This window comes from Podarcis melisellensis (genome assembly GCF_964234715.1).
Source record: "Podarcis melisellensis genome assembly, chromosome: 5".
Classification (NCBI taxonomy): domain Eukaryota; kingdom Metazoa; phylum Chordata; class Lepidosauria; order Squamata; family Lacertidae; genus Podarcis; species Podarcis melisellensis.
Window position 1 is genome coordinate 85442 of NC_138537.1, and position 21470 is coordinate 106911.

A 21470-nucleotide genomic window follows, 5' to 3' on the forward strand; every position below is an offset into this window, starting at 1 on the left:
AACCTGGAGCACTTTGAACATAGTAGAAAGCTACTTTGTACCAGGTTGGGCAAGACCATTGCCTATTCTGACTGACACCAGTTCTCTAAAGTGGAGATTTTATCCTGGAAGTTTCTTTGTTTACAACATACAAACCATGTGCTCTACCAATAAACTGTGATTCCTCCACCTATTCTTATTGTTGTTGTTATTAATGTTATTTATATTTATCATTACAGTTCAGTTTTAAAAACCAGTCCAATCCAATATACTTTATTGAAGAGTTTGGATTTGATATCCCGCTTTATCACTACCGGAAGGAGTCTCAAAGCGGCTCACATTCTCCTTTCGCTTCCTCCCCCACAACAAACACTCTGTGGGGTGGGTGGGGCTGAGAGACTGGCCCAAGGTCACCCAGCAGCTGCAGGTGGAGGAGCGGGGAAGCAAACCCGGTTCCCCAGATTACAAGTCCACTGCTCTTAACCACTACACCAGACTGGCTCTCTATTGCTCTGAGGAAGGGAAGGATATGTTCTTTCCCCCACTTCTTCCCTCCTGAAGCCTTGCATATAGCAGCAAGCAGCCTGGAGGGGGCAGTGCTGCCCTCCAAACACCAGTGTCACTCCTACTACCTGGATAGGACTAGCATGAACCTGTGGGGGCCCCCAATGGAGCAAATTGGGGGCAGGCTTCAGGGCATTGATTTTATTATATATATACATGTGTGTGTGTGTGTGTGTGTGTATCAAAAATGTATCACAGCGCTTTACAACATAAACACACAAAACCCAACAATAAAATAGCAACAAATTAAAAACAAGTTAAAAGCAAAAGGAAATGTAAAACACTTTCAGAGGTCCAGCCTCACTGCTGCCCTTCCCCATGCCAGCCCATCCAGGTAAGCTGCAGCAATAATGGTCAGCAGGACAGCTCCACATGGGCTACTGCTGGGGCACGCCAGTACACTAGACGGATTGGGCCCTCTAACCCACTTGCAATAGAGGACACTGGTTTGCATAATAATTGCAAATGCTTTGTGTCATGCAAAATTATGTGATTTCTTGCAGGTGGTGTGGAGGACCCAAAAATAAATTGGTGGTGATACAAGTAATAAAACAGACAGAACGTGAATAGTTGAAGCTTTCCCCATAATTGTATTTCTATTCTGCAAAAGGCTGACCTGTTGAATTTCTGCCTGCTACACAGCTGGTAAAGGCAGTAGAGCCAGGGGCATGCTTTGTGAGGATATTATTTATTATTATTAATTTTATTACCCATCCTTCACCAGTGGGCTACAGCACTCTAAACCTCAAAACTGAGGACAGTTACAATCACAGGAATAGGGTGGGCTCCGAAAATGCAGGTGTCAAAGGCTATGGTAAATGTATGTAGAGCTTGTTTTTAGGAAGAATAGACTAAGTACTTGTTCATGACAGCCGCAAGAGTGTTACTGGCCCCAAAATGGAAACAACAGGAAATACCAACAGTGGAAGACTGGAGAATGAAGCTGCTAGACTATGCGGAGTTGGACAAATTGACAGGGAAGATTAGATATTTAAGAGACCAAAAGTTCATCGAGGACTGGGGGAAATTTGTGGAATATCTGGAAAATATAAGTGAGGGACAGATAACGCTAGAGGGTTTTAAAAAAACACTGTGAAAAATTAAGAAGTATTGTCTAAAGGGAATAGAAAGAAAGATATAAATAATGTCAATATAAATCCAAGGAATGCTGTCAGGGTTTCCGGGAGAGAGGAGGAGATGACAGAGGAGACGGAGAGCGAGTGGGAGGAGGGGCAGAAGGATGAGGAAGAAGATGACGGAATTCTGAGGGAATCCACGAGTCTGAGCAGCGAGTCAGAGGATTCTCAAAAGGGGGTTACCTTAATCAAGCAAAAGGGAGGAGAAGGGAGAAGCGGAGAGGAGCCCAGTGGAAGACAGACGCAGCAAGAGGCGTCTCAGCCGGAACGGAGAAAAGGGGGTGGAGTCGTCAGCCTCTCGGAGGGAGCAGGATTAGGAGAGAACAGAGAAAGGGGGTTGGAGCAAGGTGTTCAGCCGGAAAGGGTGGAGAGCAGAACAAGGGGTGGTGTAGCGGTCGAAAGAAAGGTCAGCAGCAACGTACGCGCGCCAAGTTCAAACGTAGAGGCGCGCGGAAGTGGAGAGAGCTCAGGGGAGGAGCCCGGCCCTAAAGCCAGAAGGAGGGGGGAAGAGGCGGCAGAGGATTCAGCCTCAGGCGAGTCACGGAGAGAGGGAACCCAGGGGGGCAGGAAGACCCTGCGGAAAAGAAAGGAGAGGAAGAGGTGGTCTAGAGCCAGGCTATTAAGTTGGTGTGGAAGAGGGGAGGAGTCAGAGGGGACTTCAGCGGTCTAACGTGACAGACGTACGGCCACGATGCTGAACTGTACGAGAAGCAGAAATCTTCAATAAACTTTTCCTGTAAATAAACTGCAACGGAGTGAGGTCTCTTGTGAGCTGGGACCCGTCCTGGGTGGCCGTGACAGTAAGTCCCCTCTCAGAAAGCAAAATTTTTTTTTTGCGAAGCTCACGAACGGGAGCAGCCATGAGCGCTGAGGAGCAGCTGGTTGCACTGCGGGATCAGGTTACCGCTCTCACATCGGCAGTCATTGCTTCGCAGAAGAAGAATGACGACTTGGAGAAGGCGTGCCAGGATTTGCAGGCAAGGTGGGAACACGCGGACAGGGCGGGGGCCCCAGGTTCCAGAGCGGAGGGCATTGCGCTTGGACGGAGGGGGGGTGCCCTGGTTCCGCATTTTAATGGCAACTTGCAAGACTATCCCAATTTCAGAGCGGACGTCGTATATGCACTGCATTTACTCCGTCACGATTTTAAAGATGAGGAGGAGAAAGTGGGGTTCATTGTTTCGCACCTGCATGGGGAGGCCAGGGCTTGGCTACGCAATCTGTGGCGCGAAGATGGACCGGCCCGTCGCAATTCAACTGCGTTCATCAAAGCGATGGATTCTTGTTTTCAATCCTCTGTGGATGTGGACATTGCGCGCCGTCAAATGCACGGGCTGAGGCAGGGGAAAGCGACTGTGCGCCAATACCACTCTAAATTTTTTGCATTGCTCACCGCCTTAGATTGGCCAAAGGACAGTAAGCCGGTCAGGGATCTTTTTTGGGAGGGATTGAGCCCCCCCATCAAGGATGAGATCGCTAGGGGGGACAGACCCCAGACCCTAGAAGACGTGGTGCACCGGGCTTTAGCTATTGGAATTCGACATGAGGGACGTCCGTGGCACGAGGAGGACGGGTCCCAAGCGCGTGCGCAAGCGAGGACTCTCCCTTTTGTGCACAGGGATTTCAGCCGTGCGCACCCCTCGCCAATGGGGAAGGACAGCGAGGAGCCAATGGAGATTGGTGGTGCTAGGGCTCAGAAGCCATCCCAGAGCCTTGTCCCTGGTGCAGCCAAAGCGAAGCCTCCTAGAGGAACCAGGAAGTGTTACATCTGTGACAGTGCGCACCATATGGCGAAAGAGTGCCCCCAGAGGCTCCAGAAGCACACTGCAGCACTGGCAACTGTAACAGCAGAGGTGCAACCAGGGGAGCAGCTTCAGGGAAACGACAGTGCCTGGCTGGAAGCAGAGCTACTGGGGCTCAGCCAGGCGGATCTGTAGACAAGCCCCCAGCATCACTGCAGAGCGTGGACCCTTTGCCTCCCAGACCGGCAGTTCTGCTCACAGCAACACTCCAGTTGCCTGATGGGAGACTCCTCGAGGTTCCAATAACGATCGATTCGGGAAGCAACGCCGACTTCGTGGGACTGCAGTTCGTTAAGCAGCACAACATGGCGCTCCTGCCTGCAACGACGCCTCTAAACGTGGTCACGGTAGACGGCAGGAAGTTGCTGGGGGGGCAAGTGGTGCAGCAAACCCCTCCCATGATGATGCAGATTGGCAACCATCGAGAACTTATTAGTTTCAATGTCACCCACTTATCGGACACACCCATCGTGTTAGGCATGAGTTGGCTGGAGAGGCACAGTCCCGCGGTTGCGTGGTACCAGCGGCAGATCACCTTCTGTTCATCGTATTGTGCTCAGCATTGCTTTCAGACCGATCAGGGAGGAGAAGCCGAGCAGCAGTTGCATCTGGGTATGGTGCAAACGGTGCCTCACAAGTACCAGGACTTCTTGGAGGTTTTCTGTGAGAAGGAAGCTGACAAGTTGCCGCCTCACAGACCTTACGACTGCGCGATTGATTTAGTGCCAGGGGCGCAACTGCCTGCTGCCAAGCTGTACTCCATGTCGGAAGACGAGATGCAAGAGCTTCGGGAGTTCATAGACCATAACCTCAAGCGAGGTTTCATCCAGGAATCTAAAGCAGCGGGTGGCAGCCCTGTGTTCTTTGTGAAGAAGAAAAACACGCCCCAAAAAAGGCTTATAGTGGATTACAGGTTCATAAACAGCTTGACTAAGCCCAAAGCTTTCCCCATGCCCAAGATTGACGACCTTTTAGCGACCGTCAGGAGGGGCAAGATTTTCACCAAGCTGGACCTACGTGGAGCTTACAATCTCATCCGCATCCGGAAAGGAGATGAGTGGAAGACCGCCATGTTCACCCCTCTGGGCACATACGAATACAGAGTCATGCCTTTCGGTCTCCAAAATGGCAGCCACGTTTTTCAAGCATTTATGCACCACGTGCTAGCAGGTCTCCTCTACAAGAAGTGTGTCTGCTTTCTCGACGATATCCTGATTTTCTCGGAATCGTCGGAGGATCACGATAAGGACGTGAGGGAGGTCCTGCAGAGGCTGAAGGACCACAGGCTGTACGCCAAGTTGGAAAAATGCCAGTTTGATGTCAGAGAGGTTGATTTCCTTGGCTACAAGTTGTCCGACGAGGGACTGGCCATGGACAGGGCTAAGGTTCAAGCGCTGTTGGACTGGAAAAGCCCTCGAAATCGGAAAGAGGTCCAGAGGTTCATCGGCTTTGCCAATTTTTACCGCAAGTTTATTAAAGGTTTTGCGAACGCGACGGCGGCTATCACTGACACCCTCAGTTCCAAGAAGAAGAAGTTCGTCTGGACCGAACAAGCGGAGCGGTCCTTCCGGACGCTTAAAGGTCTTTTCGCCTCCGAAGAGCAGCTGCTCCACGTGAATCCCGGCAGACCCATGCGGGTAGAGACCGATGCGTCAGACAGAGCGGTTGGGGCCGTTCTTTTGCAAGAGGATTCGCAAGGCAACTGGAGACCGGGTGCGTTCTACTCCCGGAAGCTCAGCAAGACGGAGCGCAATTATACCATATGGGACAGGGAGTTGTTGGCCATTCATGCAGCTTTCAAAGCGTGGCGACACTTCTTAATAGGAGCCAAGCACACGGTGCAAGTCCGCACGGATCACAAGAACTTAGAGTATTGGCGGACGGCTAAGTTACAGACCCAGCGACACATGCGCTGGGCGGAGTTCTTTGCGGATTTCGACTTCAAAATAGAATACATCCCAGGAGACTCCAATGTTATTGCAGACGCGCTGTCCCGAAAGCCGCAATACTTGGAGGAAGCAGCTCCAATCGCAGCAAAGCACATTTTCGCACCGCAGGCGTGGACGTGCGCTACCATCGCAGTCGACCTGGACGCGGTGCGACGCGCGTTGCAAAGGGATCAGTTTGCACAGTCCAAGATGGAGGAGCTACGCGGAGGGTCGCGAGACAACGATGAGTTCCAATTGCAAGATGGACTTTTGACTCGTAAGGGTGCCCTTTACGTGCCCACCGACGATCTTCGAGCCAAGGTTCTGCAACAATTGCATGACGCCCCTAGTGCAGGCCATTTCGGCAAAGAGAAGACGATGGAATTGGTGGCTAGAGACTTTTGGTGGCCCCAGATGAGAGGAGAGGTGGCGGACTACGTCGCCAGGTGTGATATCTGCCAGAGGTCCAAACCAGTGCACCAGAAGCAGGCGGGATTGCTAGAACCGCTGGAGACACCGCAGCAACCGTGGGAGAGGGTAGCGTTGGACTTTGTTACGGACCTGCCCAGCTCCAGAGGTAAGACGGCGGTGTTAGTGGTGGTGGACTTGTTCACCAAGATGGCGCATTTCATCCCTTGTGCCAAGGTGGCGACGGCAGAACAGACCGCAAAGCTCTTCATCGATCACGTCTTCAGAGTGCATGGACTTCCGCAGTCCGTCTTGTCCGACAGGGGGCGCCAGTTTGTTTCCACTTTCTGGCGAAAGCTTCTGGGCATATTGCACGTCAAAATCAACCTGACATCGGCGAGACATCCACAAACCAACGGTCAAGCGGAGAGGGTCAACGCGATCATGCAGCAGTACCTGCGGTGCTACGCCAACCAGCGACCTGCGGCGTGGGTGGACTATCTGCCGATGGCTGAATTCGCCTACAACAACACGAAACACGCATCCACCGGGGTGACGCCTTTCTTCGCGAACAATGGCCGTCATCCCAGAACCTTCCCGAGATTTGCGGCACCAGGAGGGGGGGGGCCTCAAGATGCCGACCAGTTTGCAGCGGAGTTGCAAGAGGTGCACGAGGAGCTGCGGAGACATTTGGAGCTGGCAAAACAGGCGTATAAGGTGCAGGCCGATAAGCACAGGAGGGCGGGAGAGGACATCCAGATTGGGGACTGGGTGTGGTTAGCAGCCCACGCGATGCCGGCCAGGTCATTGGCCAAGAAGAAGTTAGGACACAGGCAGCTAGGGCCATATCAAGTTGAGGCTAAGATCAATCCGGTGGCTTTTCGTCTAGCCCTTCCGGAGGGTTCCAGGGTGCACCCGGTCTTTCATAGGTCGGTGCTCACTCCCTACAAAACCCCGCACAGGTTTCAAGAGTCAGGAGCACTCCCAGAGCCACGTAGGAGGGCGCCTGAGGGGGGGGAATCGCCAAGACCAGAACCTCTTAACGAGGTCACAGAGATACTGGACTCGAGATGGGGGGAGGAGGGAGTTGAATATTTTCTAGCCAGGGAAGGCACTCCGGCCTCTGCCAATAGCTGGGTGCCGGGTTACGCGTTGGACGAACCCCTGTTGAAGGAGGAGTTCCATGCACTTTTTCCGCACAAGCCCATGCCCGAGGAGTATTTTGATGATTGGCTTTTCACGCCCACTTTGTCAGACAGCACGTTCGAGGGTTTCTCCTCACCCGAGGGCCATACGCCCGAAACAAGCCCGACCAGGGATCCGAGACTGGGGGGGGAGGAGACAGGCCCTTGTTGGTGGGTGGATCAGCCAAGGGAGGCATGGAGTCAGAGATGGATGGTAGGTCCTTGGCAGGCAGCGCCAGGAGAAGCAGCGATGGAGGAAGAGACTGTGAGGTCTGTGGGTGGGGAACCCGAGTTCGAACACACATATACGGAGATGACAGAGGAGAACGTTGAGGTGGACAACTTGTATCCTGAACCGACCCCGGAAGTACCACGTTTTCCTCAACCTGCACCCGGCGAGCGGGAGGGGGGAAGGGGGGGCTTCGAGGGGGGGATGGATGTCAGGGTTTCTGGGAGAGAGGAGGAGATGACAGAGGAGACGGAGAGCGAGTGGGAGGAGGGGCAGAAGGATGAGGAAGAAGATGACGGAATTCTGAGGGAATCCACGAGTCTGAGCAGCGAGTCAGAGGATTCTCAAAAGGGGGTTACCTTAATCAAGCAAAAGGGAGGAGAAGGGAGAAGCGGAGAGGAGCCCAGTGGAAGACAGACGCAGCAAGAGGCGTCTCAGCCGGAACGGAGAAAAGGGGGTGGAGTCGTCAGCCTCTCGGAGGGAGCAGGATTAGGAGAGAACAGAGAAAGGGGGTTGGAGCAAGGTGTTCAGCCGGAAAGGGTGGAGAGCAGAACAAGGGGTGGTGTAGCGGTCGAAAGAAAGGTCAGCAGCAACGTACGCGCGCCAAGTTCAAACGTAGAGGCGCGCGGAAGTGGAGAGAGCTCAGGGGAGGAGCCCGGCCCTAAAGCCAGAAGGAGGGGGGAAGAGGCGGCAGAGGATTCAGCCTCAGGCGAGTCACGGAGAGAGGGAACCCAGGGGGGCAGGAAGACCCTGCGGAAAAGAAAGGAGAGGAAGAGGTGGTCTAGAGCCAGGCTATTAAGTTGGTGTGGAAGAGGGGAGGAGTCAGAGGGGACTTCAGCGGTCTAACGTGACAGACGTACGGCCACGATGCTGAACTGTACGAGAAGCAGAAATCTTCAATAAACTTTTCCTGTAAATAAACTGCAACGGAGTGAGGTCTCTTGTGAGCTGGGACCCGTCCTGGGTGGCCGTGACAAATGCGTAATTTAAATAATGACTATGGATGATTTACGGAAAAGCTGAAGGAAGTCCAGAAAAAGAAGAATTTGTGAAAAATTCGATGTGAAATTAATATGTGTTTTTGTTTTTGTTGCAAACCAATAAAAATTATTATATATAAAAAAAAGACTAAGTACTTGTTCATTTATTGTATTCCACCACGTGTCCTAAAACACCTTCAGGGTGTTTACAAAACAAAAAAACAGCAATTACATTTTTTTAAAAAAACAGCATTTAAAATTATTATTAAACCAAAAGTATCCTAAATCACAACAACGGGCAACAGTATCATAACAGCAGAATCACAGAATCGTAGGCTTGGAAAGGACCCACAAGGATTATCTAGTCCAACCGCTTGCAATACACAGATATACACAGCTATCAAAATTCCCAGTACAGATTCCACAATAGGGGAACAACCACTTGTATCTAATCTAACCTCAGAGGACCGCTTACTTATGTAGGGCTTAGGACCAGGGGAGGCTTACACCAGGGTGCTCAAAGCTTTGCGATCGTCAGACCCAGCATTTAAAATTGTGCCCAGAAACCAAGGGAAAGCCACTGCCAGGGCTGGCCCAATACATTTTGTCACCTGAGGCAAACCATAAAATTCCCCCACACCTGGGAAGAAGGCGGTGGCAGAGTTTTATGTCAGGGATAAGGGTGGAAGGAGACCAGAAGCGCTTTCTGTTCCCCAAGAGGCTGCCGGGGGGCGGGGGGCGGGGCGCAGATCTAAAGCACTCTGCAGCTGTCACTGCCAGCACAGCAGCGGGCAATGCATTCCTTGGAGGCTGGATTTGCTGCTCTTGTGGCATTGCCATCTGGGTTATGGGTAGAAAGGATGCCAGAAGTGTTTGCACATTGTTGCAGGGGGAGTGGCGGTGTTGCTCCAGAAGGAAGCCACGAGGGTTGCTGTGGCAGAGACTGACCCAAGGCATTTCAGGATTTGAGGGTGTTTAATAGCAGCTCCCCACCTCAGTACAGTCTTAGGCATATTTTGATTTGGGGCATTTTCATTTTCTAGCAGATAATGTTCCATGCCATCAATACTGATGCAATCATGTGCCCCTTGGTCCCTTACTAACAAAGGAGGAGTTTGGCAGTGGCAACTGTGGTCCATAAAGCAAACTTTTTGCAAGGGCCTCTTTCTGGCTTCCAAACACAAAGAGCACCTTTCAAAGGCAGTTGCCACAAGTGCCCTGGTCAAAGTTTTCTTAAACTGAGCTTAATTTTTTTTATTTATTTATAATTATTATCCGGTCTTTGCACAAAGTTTTCTCAAGGCAGCTTAGAATCAATTTTAGAACACATTTTTATAAACAACACTATAAAACAATTTCTTAAAAAGAAACTCAGGTCAGAAGAACAGGTGCCAGGCAAATATTCCTGACGAGAGTGTCCCACAGTCTGGTTTCTCTCCAGGAAAGGACTTGTCCCCGGGTGCCACCCACTCAATTGGCTCTGGTAGAGGTATCGGGTTCAAGTGGCAAGAGAGTTTCTGAAGGCGATATCAATGAACTGGCAGCTTCCTAGAGGGGTAGGCAGCCCTTCAAGATCCTCTGATACACCTCAGACTTTTAAAGCCCCAAACAAAATCAGTTTCTTGAATCATGCCCAGAAACAGAGTGTGTGTTGGTGGATGCTGCTGCTCATCTTGGTAGCAGTTTTTGTCTCCATGCCAATTCTAGAGCAGTCCACCAGGTCTAGCTGGTTCTCGCCATTACACCAGGCTGTTTCCACCAGGGTGTCTGTAAACATGTCAGCTGGCCCACCTTGGCTTGGAGGTTTCTCACCTTAGCATATAAACACATATTTCCACGTCTGTCTCCAAATGTCTTGGGCGCGAGCATTTTAGCCCAAGGAGCTTTGGCCTCTCTGAATTGCTATCAGTGTCCCTGCACTCTAAATGCCTCATTCTACCCCTCCCCTATTTAAATCATCATGGATCTTTTCTCGCCTTCATCCTTATTACAGGAGAGGGGGAGATATGTTCCGAACCAGATCCTCCTTAGTTTCTTTTGGCTTTCCCTGCAAAAAATTGCTCTGCCACCTTTTAAGTGCCAACAGTCTGGTTCCACACTGGTTCAAGTGAAGCTCATCCTGCTTGTCCCAAAACGTTCCCTGGTGCCTAGAGTTAATCCAGACTTTTCCTCTCCACACCCATGTCTCGTCCACGCATTGAAGCTCCACAGATGTGTCTTTCTAGCTGGCCCTGTACTTGGACCTGGTAGCATTTCAGAGAAAAGCCACACATATAGCCAAAGTGCCTGTGGTCAGTGGCGTATTGGGGTCCCTAGAAGGCAGAGGCAGATGGAGGCCCTAGGACACACAGCTATGAGACAAGATGGCTATATTTTTGGCTGGAACAGAACAAAAGATGCTGGAAACTGAGAAGCAGGAACTGGGATGGATGGCATTTGGGGCACTTGGAAGTTGAAGAAAGGAAATGGGTTGCTTGGGGGGACACAGGACTGTGACACAGTGTTTGGTGGGTGAGGTATATTGGGAGATCTCTACCAGCAAATGGGAGCTACAAAATGCACCTGGTCTATATAGGGCTGAGAATAACTAGGGTTGTTGTGGACTGCATGTTTGTGCGCCAAATGTTCTTTAGCTTCTTTGCTTAGCTCACCTTGATGCTAGATGCTCTTTTTATTTCTCTCCAGAAACAGGATATGCAGTCCTAACTGGCTTCTCCACTTTTCACTAAGGAGAAAGGACATTTGCGGTGGGTCTTCCATCGTCAGATGTGGAAATATTACTGTCTCCTTCTCGACCAGTAACGGACATTGCTCTATTATGGTTCTGACGGTGCCTGGGATGATAACCAGCACCTGGCAAGTCATTTCCTTGCCCAGTTCTCTATTGACACAGGCAGGACCATTCACTATGGATCCCAGGATCTGGCAAAGGAAGCCTTTCTCGGCCCCAGCCATGTCGACAAGCTCCACCAGCGTGTTGCTCTTGTTAACATTAAGCAGAAACCTGGGAGGCATGTAGGTCCGAGCAAAGAGTAGTGTGTAGTGTGTGCGATGGCTCAGGGACTCTGGGGAATGGGTGAGCTGCTCCAAGTGGAAGAGGCAAGGGACTATGCCTCCCTGGTGGAAGCAGCCAAAGAAAAGGGCCCCACAGAGATTGAAGACAAGGTTGATGGATTTCCACTGCTGGGCCTGTCTATGCTGCGTGACCAAAAGGACCAGAGGCAAGATGAGAGGGATGAGGAAGCGAGGTTCTTGATGGCTGAATAAAGAAAGAAGAGCCAGAGGGATAAAATAGAAAGCCAGCAGTGCCAGCCTGCCTTCTGGGCATGTGATGGCTGAATGTGAGCTCCTCTTCAAGGCCTTCAACCACATAAATTGGCTGATGTGCACTTTCAGGAGCTTGATGCCATTGCTAACAGCTTCTACATGAAGGATCCCAAAAAGCAGGACCCCGTTAACTGCAAAATGTGTAAGATGTGGGTGAGTCCCGTGTTGTGCAAGGTTATCAGGATTGAGGTTATAGGTGAGGAAGTTCAAGGGGGTCACAACGACACTCTGGCGCAGCCTGGCAAGGATGCTCAGTGGGCTGGCCTCATAAAAGCTATGCAGGCTAAGTCCTGACAGGGGAGAAGTGAAATACCAGGTGTCAGCAGCTATGAAGAAAACAGCAGTGAAGGCGGCACTTGGGGCAAGACAAAGAACATGGTGTATTGTTCTTCTAACGCTTTGCTGGCATGTAGCACCTGCACACACCCAATGCAACAGCGGCACCAAAGCAAATGCCAGAAACGTTGGCCTGTTAAAAAATCCAGCAACTATGATCATCCCAATAAGTCTGTGATGTAGAGGATTCTGCCACCGATAGGCTGAGGCCGAGGTTTTGCTGGCTGCTTTTGAAGACACTAGTAGAAGCAGCAAGGCAAAGAGAAGTCCTTCCACAGTGTTAGCAAAAGTCCTCGTGTAAAACACAAGTGTGACGTAGGAGCCAGCAAGCAGAGCCAGGGAGTTCCACGGATCCGCTCCCCACAGAGGAGCCAGCTGGTAAACACTGTAGTCAAGGATGAATGAAAAGATGGTGAGGAGGAGGCGGGGTGAGACGAGGAGGGTGTAGCTGGTGATGCAGCTGGTTGAGAGGCCCAGGTGCTGAAGGGCTTTGATGGCCCAGAAAGCAGCTCCAGATGTGATCAAGGGAAACACTACAGTCCTGCAAGGAGACTTGGGGAGGAATTCCCAGGGGTGATAAACCTTTAAGTCCAATATGTTGCCTGAGGAGGAGTGGGGAAAGGTTAACACAGTTAGCAGCTGGAGCCCTGTCAGCTAGAAACCTGTCCCTCACCCCAGAGACTTGCAACGTAAGATTAGAAAAGTTAAAAATAATTGAAGTCTTTGACTCACTAAAATAAAAACAAAGAAAGAATCTAATTAAAAGCAGAACCAACTGCAGAAGATCAATAATTCAGCAGCCTCATAATTGCTCTTGTTGCTCTTTATAAACCAGGCTGCCTATATGTGGCCTGTTTGGAACAATGGAGGAAATGGAAAGCAGCTCACCTGCCATATGGTGGGGCCCTAGAATTGAACTCGTCACCGACCCCCCTGCTCCCAAAGACCTTTTTGAAACCAGGTACAAAGCACTGTCCACACTGGAGCTATCACAAAGACTAGGTTTTGTAAAAACACAAAACCTTTTCATACCACATACATAAGATGTCAACTTTACCTGCCATGACCTCTGGAGACTGGAAAAACTCATCTGGGTGCAGGTAGCCAGTCTGAGGAAGAAGACACCAGCCAACTCTAAGCATGCAAAGAATTCTCCAAAAGGTTTTGGGTGAAGCCATCACAGTTTCACCAGACCTGCCTGGATTGGAAGGTTGTCCACTGGAAACAGCAGCAGTCCTAGTTGTCAAAAGCCAGCCCTGAAAAGGACAAAATACTTAAAGCACAAAACCCGATTGAGCACTGTTGGTGACAGAAATAATGCCTAGTTAGACAAACATTGATACCTTTTTCAAGCCTCACCCCTTAAGATAAAAAGCAAAGGTCCAACAATAATTTACAGTCTTTCCTCTTCCCTCCCCTCTCAAGAGCAAAGAAGAAAAAAGCAAGTTATAACCGTATATCCTTTAAAATGTAGAAGAAGTGGTTACAGACAGTAAATCACCGGGGGGGGGGGCGCATCTTAAAGATCAGTCACTTAAGCTTCTCAATTTGACAACCCCCTTCCTTTATTTCTGATGGCAGACTTTTTATTTGTACCTTTATGTTTTCCAACAGCTTATTCCCATGCAAGGCAGCAACCATTTCCGGAGTAGACTCCCTTTTCATTTCCCAGTCAATACAACAAATAGTTCCAATAGGCTAAATAATTCACAATTAATCCTTTTGTTCCTTTGGTTAAAATTTTGGAAACTGACCACTCCTGAGACAGGGCAGCCTGCTGCTGGACTGTGTTAGAGGCCAGCGCCCACGGCTCCACCACCGGGATGACGTGGCTCCTCGCGGAACCAAGCAGCCCATTGGGAGCTTGTTTGGTCACCACAACATCCTGGTCTTCTTCAGGGTTCTTGTTGCCTCTGGGCTACTCCAAAACTCCAAAAAAGCAGCAGCTTCTTTAAAAGAGGCCTTAGCATCTGAAATAACTCTGCTGGTTGGCTCCTAGAGGATGCCATGCAAGCTGCAAACTGAGCCTTCTTCACAGCCCACACTACCCCATGGCACACCTGATTATGTGCTTTGTTCAGTTGGCTTCAGAGCACAACTTGAATCATTTGCACACTAATCTTTGTCCAGCTTGCTTCATAGTCCAGAGCTCTCCAGGATACCAAGGGGCCACTTGAGTTTTACTAAGCTGGACAGGATACTTGGGGGTAATTGTGTCATCACATTGCATAGTGAGACCGGGGCTTTGACAGGATCACAGCTTTCCAAAACATGTCAGTTCCATTAGCCTCTGAGGGCAGGCCATCTAAACAGGCCCAATAACTTTCAGCAGGGAGTTGCCACTGCCATTCCAAGCTTTATTGGGCAATGATCCAACTATGAAAAGGGAGTGCATTTCACCCCAGCCCATCCTTTGTCCATTCCACATATCACTTTGGGCAAAGACTACAGCTCCTTGATGTAGACCAATGGCCACTTGAGAGAGTCGCATGAGCTGGCCTAGTGGGAGCCAACATAAGAATATTGAAGTCACCCAGAACTATCATCCTAGAGTCATCCATCAGTACCCCAGATATCACCTTGGCTGCTCCATCAGAGAAGCTGCTGGGCAACAAGGTGGTCAGCAGACCATCAGCATTCCCAGTCTGTCTCTTTGGACCAATGCCAGGCGGAGATTCTCTGAATCTGTCTAAAATCAAGAGTGGCTTTTTGGTAAAGGAGATGGTGCTTTATGCACATTAGCTACACACCCACCCCTCAACCCTCCCCCATCGAGCCTTGTGCTGTACCAAGTACCCATATGGTCACAGCTGGGTATGGTCAAGCCCTCCCAGCTCACTCACCTAAGTCTCAGTAATGCAAGCCATGCCAGTCGCTTCATATATGATAAAGTTGTAGGTGATCATGACCTTACTTTGCACCACTCTGAACAAGAAGAAGGAACACGTTGGCTAATAATATATCAACAATATTTTTATGACACTATACTGTTTCAAAGTCAGCTCATGATGACAATTCCCCCTCCTTTATCAGCTGGTTTTATGATAATGTTAGTATCATTTGATAAGTCATTAAGGCCGGCATGTTGGGACTTGGTTAAATTGTCCTGGGTCCTAGGGCTCCTCTTTTCAAGTTTATCCAAATCGCAGATTACCAATTGATGAAACAAAGTGATGGAAGGATTAAAACTGGGCAGGATAAAAGTTGATGTAGGTCTAAATTGCTGTTGCTGTTGATCTCTGATACCAAACATGTCACGTAACTTAATATTACACACAAATTTATGTAAATCTACCCTGGTGCGAAAAGCATTATAGTGAGGCTTAGGAACAAAATCAAGTCCCAATTATAAGACCTGCTTTTCTTCTGTTGTTAAGAAATGTGAAGAATTGCTTACTATTAGTATTTTGTTTCATCAATTGGTGATCCAACCTCCAATGACAATGGGTAGATCACTGCCAGGTGTTTTTTTTTACTGTGAGTAGATTGCAGTCTCTTGGAAGTTGGACGTGCCTGACATATCCCATATATATTTCATGCATTCACCTGTGGAGCCAAGCTGAGGAGCTTCATAGTCGCATACATAGTAGAATTATATAGCTGATAAATCTCTTACTGATAAATTGTAGGGAAAACTAAGGGCAATCAAAATTAAAATCTTTGAATCGTAGAGTTGGAAGGGTTCCCAAGGATCATTCAAGGATCATCCCAGGAAATTCAACTAAAGCATCCATGACAGATGGTTAAAAACTTCCAAGAAAGGAAAGTCCATCACCTCCCATTTCACTCTTGATCAGCTCTCACTATCAGAAATTTCTTCCCCTTGTTTAGTTGGAATCTCCTTTCCTGTAACTTGAAGTCACTGGTACCACTACTCCCCTCTGGAGTAGGAGAAATCAAGCTTGCTCCATCTTCCATGTGACAGCCCATTAGATATTATCATATCTCCTCTCATTCCCATCTTTTCCAGGCCAAACATACCCTGTTAACATATTCAACCATTTCTCATATGGCTTGGTTTCCAGACCCTTGACCATCTTGGTTGTCCTCATCTGCACACATTCCAGCTTGTCAATATCTTCCTTAAACTGTGGAGCCCAGAACCAGACATGAGATTCCAGGTTTGGTCTGAACAAGGCAGACCACTTACTTCCTCACTCTGGGTACCATACTTCTGTTGATATAGGAATATGGGTGGTGCTGTGGTCTAAACCACTGAGCCTCTTGGGCTTGCCAGTCAGAAGATTGGTGGTTCAAATCCGTGCAACAGGGTGAGCTCCCGTTGCTCTGTCCTAGCTCCTGCCAACCTAGCAGTTCGAAAGCACACCAGTGCAAATAGATGAATAGGTACTGCTGCAGTGGGAAGGTAAACGGCATTTCCATGCGCTCTGGCTTCCATCACAGTGTCCTGTTGTGCCAGAAGCAGTTTAGTTATGCTCGCCACATGACTTGGAAAGCTGTCTGTGGACAAATACTGGCTCTCTCGGCCTCAAGCAAGATGAGTGCTGCAGCCCCATAGTCGTCTTTGAATAGACTTAATCATCCCAAGATGTTTTACCTTTACCTTTTTTTACTTCTGTTGATGCAGCCTAGAATAGTAGTACCTTTTCTTGCTGCTGCATCACACTGTTGACTCATCATCATCATCATCATTTATTTCTACTCCGCCCGTCTGGCGGCTCCCAAGAGAATATTATTATTATTATTATTATTATTATTATTATTAAAGCGACAAAACATCAAACGTGAAAAACTTCCCTAAACAGGGCTGCCTTCAGATGTCTTCTAAAAGTCAGATAGTGGTTTATTTCTTGACATCTGGTGGGAGGGCATTCCACAGGGTGGGCGCCACTACCGAGAAAGCTCTCTGCCTGGTTCCCTGTTAAGCTTGTGGTCTACTAATATCCCTAGATCCTATTCACATGCATTACTGGTAAGCCCGGTGTCCCCCATTTTATATTTGTGCAGCTGGTTCTTCCTGCCTAAATGCGGAACCATACATTTGTCCCTATTGAAATTCACTTTGTTAGCCTGGACCCAGCTCTCAAATCTGTTAAAGTCATTAATGAACACTCTTGGTGTTGTCAGTCAACTAGCTACAATCTACCTAAAAGTTACGTCATCCAGCCCCCACTTTACCAGCTTCTCCTCAAGAATACCATGGTGGCCTTTGTCAAAAACCTTCCTGAAATCAAGATACACTTTATCCACAGCATTCTCCTGATCCACCAAGCTTGTAACTCAATTTTTTTAAAAATGAGATTTATCTGGCACCACTTTTTAAAAGAAAAAACCCATGCTGGGTCTTAGTAATCACAGCGTCCTTTCCTAAGTGCTCACAGACTGACTGTTGAATTATCTGCTCTATGAGCTTTTCTGGTATTGATGTCAAGCTCGCCGGGCGGCAGTTACCTGGCTCTTCTTTTTTCCTCTTTTTGAAGATGGGGACAACATTTGGCCTCCTCCAGCCTGCAGGGACCTCACCCATTCTCCCAGAATTCTCCAAGATTTTAGACAGAGATTGCATCTGCAAGCTCCTTTAGTACCCTTTAGTACCAAGCTTGTTTCCTGCTGCTCCTTATCATAAGACTCAAACCAATGGAAGTATCCCACTAAACATGTGAAGAACTTTCTAACAGTGAGAACAGTGGAATGGACTCCCTTGAGGATTTTTCAACAGAGGTTGGGTGGCCATCTATCAGGGATTCTTCAGCTGTGATTCCAGCATTGCAGGGAGTTGAATTACATATGTGGGTCTTTTCCAACTCTTCTATTTTAAGAGTTTATTGGTCTATGATGAAGGCTTTATACATCCAGCATCTTTAAGTGGGTATGATGCATCCCACACATACATGTCTTCTGCCTTGGTGGTACCTGCATCCAACTGTCATTTAATTGAGATTTCCCTGATCCACAGATGCTGCAGTAAGGTGGGGGAAATCTAACATAAAACCAAATGTTACCAAATGGTGAGGATACTGAAGTGCATTGTGTGGGCATGTATTTTTACCCCTGTGATGTGATGGTTTGCTAGGTGCCATTTGTCCCCCCACCCTCTTTCTGTTGGTGAGATGCTTCAGGTGAGTTGCTGGTGGCAGCAGTCATGACACACACTTAAAAAAAACCAGTCTACTGTTTTGTGCATATTGGAAAACTTTGTATTTCCAAAATAAAGTTTTTAAAATGGCTGCCGGCACAGGTAGTCAAATGCCCTCTCAGCAAAGCTCAGGGAGGGTGGGCTGGAACCCACACTTTTTACAGAAAATATGTTCAACACACTGTTCTGTCAGAAAACTCACATCTATTTTTTAAAAGAAATTGGCCATGTACAAAGGCAAACAAATACCTCCATGTGTGCCCACAATGGACCTCAGATTTCTGGCACTCAGGGAAGTCCTGAGTGAGGGGACAGTGGCCTCCAGGCAAGCGCAACCTACTAGTGTGCTGGGAAACATTGAGGAGTTCAAGTGAAAGTGCTCATGTCAACAAATGTGAACAAAAGCCCACATGGAAAACATGGGATCTGTGTGACCCATGTGCATCTTATCCCTCTGGTGTATCCACAGCCTAACACAAACTCCTGGATAGAGTTCTTCTGGGGCAGAGCAGGAGGGAATGAAGCAAGACCCACAGAGATGTCTGGGGGAGGGTTTTACACAGGAAGCTGATGGATGCAGGGATTTTCATAAGGACAGTTCTCAATGAAGAATCTCTGGGTGCAAGATGTGGTACTGCATCAAAAGATTAGATTTCCTTATCTGGTCTGGAACAGCAAGGCAAGGAACTGGGTGAGTCACCACTGGGAAGCAGAGCCAGGACCCAATCACAAAAACACACCCCATGTTGGAAGAAGACAGGGGGGAAGGCAAAGGTGGAGCAGAAAGGAAGAGAAGCTGGAGGAAGGAGTTGTGGAAGTACAGGAGTGTGTGGTGGAACAGCGTGGGATAACCAAGGGAGCATAGAAGAGGTGCAAGAGATCACTCCATCCGTCTGCTGTGACAGGACCATCTCATCAGACCTCTTCTCCCTCCATTGTCACTTGGGGGCAGCCATTCCAGCAAACAGTCTTCATGGGAGACGTGGGAAACCCAAGGCTCCTTGCATCCACTTGGCTGGTGGTCCAGTGCCTTTAGGCACTTACTGCCTCTGAGCTGTGCCACTGGCCAGTAGAAATTGGTGCCCCAGTCCTGATTTTCCTCTTTCCTCCTTGTCCTTTTGTGTGTTGTTTTTCTTCAATTGTAAGCCTGAGTGGGGAGCATCTTCTGTGATTTTATGTAAGCTGCTCTGAGAACATTTATAATCTGTTCTTCAAATTCTCTAAATAAATAAATACATTAATAAAGCACCTGGGTTTAGACACAGGAGACACTCCAAATGCTTTATTCTTTTGTGTATGTTACTCTATTAATCCTGTTACACCTACAGCTGAATATAACTTTTAAACTATTGGACTTGGACTGATCTATCACCACTGCCTGTTCAGATGTGGGGAGGCATCAATGGACTCCAGGTTCAACCTTCAAGCAGGGCAGCCAAGCGTTGGAGGGGGTTGGGGTCACATTATGATATATCCCACTGGAAGTTCTACTCTTCTGGAGGCTGCCTAAGGGGACCCACACATCCATGTTACTTTGGTCACTGGGACACATGTAAAGTTCTACACTTAGGCAGAAATAACCAGCTGCACAAATATAAAATGGGGGACACCTGGGTTGCCAGTAGTACATGTGAAAAGGATCTAGGGATCTTAGCAGACCACAAGTTTAGCGTGAGTCAATAATGTGATGCAGCTGCTATTCTAGGCTGCATCAACAGTAGTATTCAGATTGAGGGAAATACAGCTCTGTTCTGCCTTGCTCAGACCACACCTGAAGTCTTGTGTCTGGTTCTGGGTGCCACAATTTAAGGAGGATATTGACAAGCTGGAGCATGTGCAGATGAGGGCAACCAAGATGGTCAAGGGTCTGGAAACCAAGCCGTATGAGAAATGGTTAAGGGAACTGGATATGTTTAGCCTGGAGAAAAGGAGACTAAGAGAAATGATAGCCACCTTCAAATATCTAAAGGGTGTCACATGGAAGATGGAACAAGTTTGTTTTCTCCTGGTTCAAGTTACAAGAAAGGAGATTCCAACTCAATATCAGGAAGAACTTTCTGACAGTAAGAGCTGTTTGACAGTGGAAGAAACTCCTTCGAAGGTGGTGGACTCTCCTTCCTTGGAGGTTTGAAAGCAGAGATTGAGCGCCCCTCTGTCCTGGCTGCTTTAATTGAGATTCCTGCATTTGGGGGGGGGGATTAAATGATCCTTGGCATTCCTTCCAACTCTAGACATTTCTTCCAACCTCTGGGCATTTTACCTGAGAACCTGGGCACCGACTGTGAACCCCCTGGAAAGAGGAAAGAAGCTGACCAGATGAGAGCTGAGCAGTGGACTATCCCCTGGTGGAGACAGTGTTGGGGCCAGAGGACTGACAGTTGAGGTGAGGATCCCTGCAAGCGGAAGGATGAGGCAGCACAGTGCCGTCACTTTCTTTCGCTCTAACCCAGTGCTTGCTGCTCTGTAGTCCTGTCTGTGTTATATTGCTCCATTATAGCAGATACAATATAGCCATTAGGCATATTTAATATCAGAAGGGATAATCAGGGAAGGGAAGAGGGTACTCCAATTGCCAGCCCTGGCCATGATGATTTGGTGGGCAGGCCAAGAAAGTTTGCAGACCTGTAATACAGTCCCCCCCCCCTTTAGCTTCTCTCCATTTTAAAGACCTCGTTGCCACATGAACGTACCCGTGAGCATTGAAGTACTGCTGTTAAATGCCAGTCCTGTGCATGGTTGAACAGCTGCTGTTGAGGACATGGAGGAGGTTGCTGACTTGCCTTGAACTGACAAGATCTTCCACCTTCCACCATCTTCCACCTAGACTCCCTGACCAGGAAGCCATTTTTCCTGGAAGAGGCTATTGTAATGCCAATCTCCTTTGCGTCTCTGTCAATGTATTGCCCATGCCGCTGCCAAGTTAGGAGTCTGCCTGAACTGGCAGAGCTGGCTTCAGATTTGGTGTTTCAGGCTGTCAGGCATTTGGCTCTTGGGGGCCTTCAGCAACACCAAGCCCCCCCCCCCCCGCACCCCCGGCATTGCTCTAACAACCACAAGGCGATCCCAAAGCATCGTGATCCCTATGCGTGTGGCAGATCCCATTGGCCTTGGGGTTCTCTGCTGGGCAAAATGATGGCAATCCAAGAACGGGTGAAGCAGCTGTCTGTGACTGGGCGAGGGCTGGGCATCCCGAGACTCCGAGCCCGGCTTGCAGGTCCAGCTGCTGGGCTTGGCGAGGCTGTCCGATCCCGGCTCTCCAGGGCACTTGGGGTCTTTGGCTTTCCTGCCGGCGCAGCTGGAGATTCTACCGAAGCTGTGCTCCTGCTCTGGAACAGAGAGGTTTCCTGGGCAGTCGGGGGCTGGGACTGGTCCGGGACCCCCACCCTCCCTGCAAAGCGGCGCACGGAGCCTCCCAAGGACCCTTCGGGGCCGTCCAGCTTAGGAACAGACTTGGGGCCCGGCGGCGGCAGCAGCAGATCCCGGAGGGTCCTTCGGGTCGG

General features: G+C 49.0%; 1 protein-coding gene across 3 annotated transcripts; it reads right to left on the bottom strand.

The window, feature by feature from the left end:
• Nucleotides 1–9582: 9582 nt before the first annotated feature.
• PIGZ (phosphatidylinositol glycan anchor biosynthesis class Z) lies at nt 9583–20768 on the bottom strand. 3 transcript variants are annotated; one of them, XM_081912505.1, is made up of 5 exons: nt 20661–20717; nt 15271–15419; nt 14717–14798; nt 12931–13129; nt 9583–12475 (listed from the first exon to the last, which is right to left on the bottom strand). In XM_081912505.1, exons 4-5 carry the CDS (start codon nt 13049–13051, stop codon nt 10869–10871), a joined length of 1728 nt encoding a protein of 575 aa, XP_081768631.1. In that variant the 5' UTR covers nt 13052–13129; nt 14717–14798; nt 15271–15419; nt 20661–20717; the 3' UTR covers nt 9583–10868. The 3 variants fall into 3 exon arrangements, with proteins under 3 accessions (XP_081768631.1, XP_081768630.1, XP_081768632.1); XM_081912504.1 differs by lacking the exon at nt 15271–15419 and having other exon boundaries at nt 20661–20768; XM_081912506.1 differs by lacking the exons at nt 14717–14798; nt 15271–15419 and having other exon boundaries at nt 20661–20762.
• Nucleotides 20769–21470: the final 702 nt, after the last annotated feature.

Excerpts from the sequence above, each read along its gene's own strand:
- PIGZ (XM_081912504.1), bottom strand. The coding sequence starts at position 13,051 with ATGGCTTCACCCAAAACCTTTTGGAGAATTCTTTGCATGCTTAGAGTT. Across the intron at positions 12,476-12,930 it reads GTCTCCAGAGGTCATGGCAG|GCAACATATTGGACTTAAAG; the intron begins GTAAAGTTGACA and ends ACTCCTCCTCAG.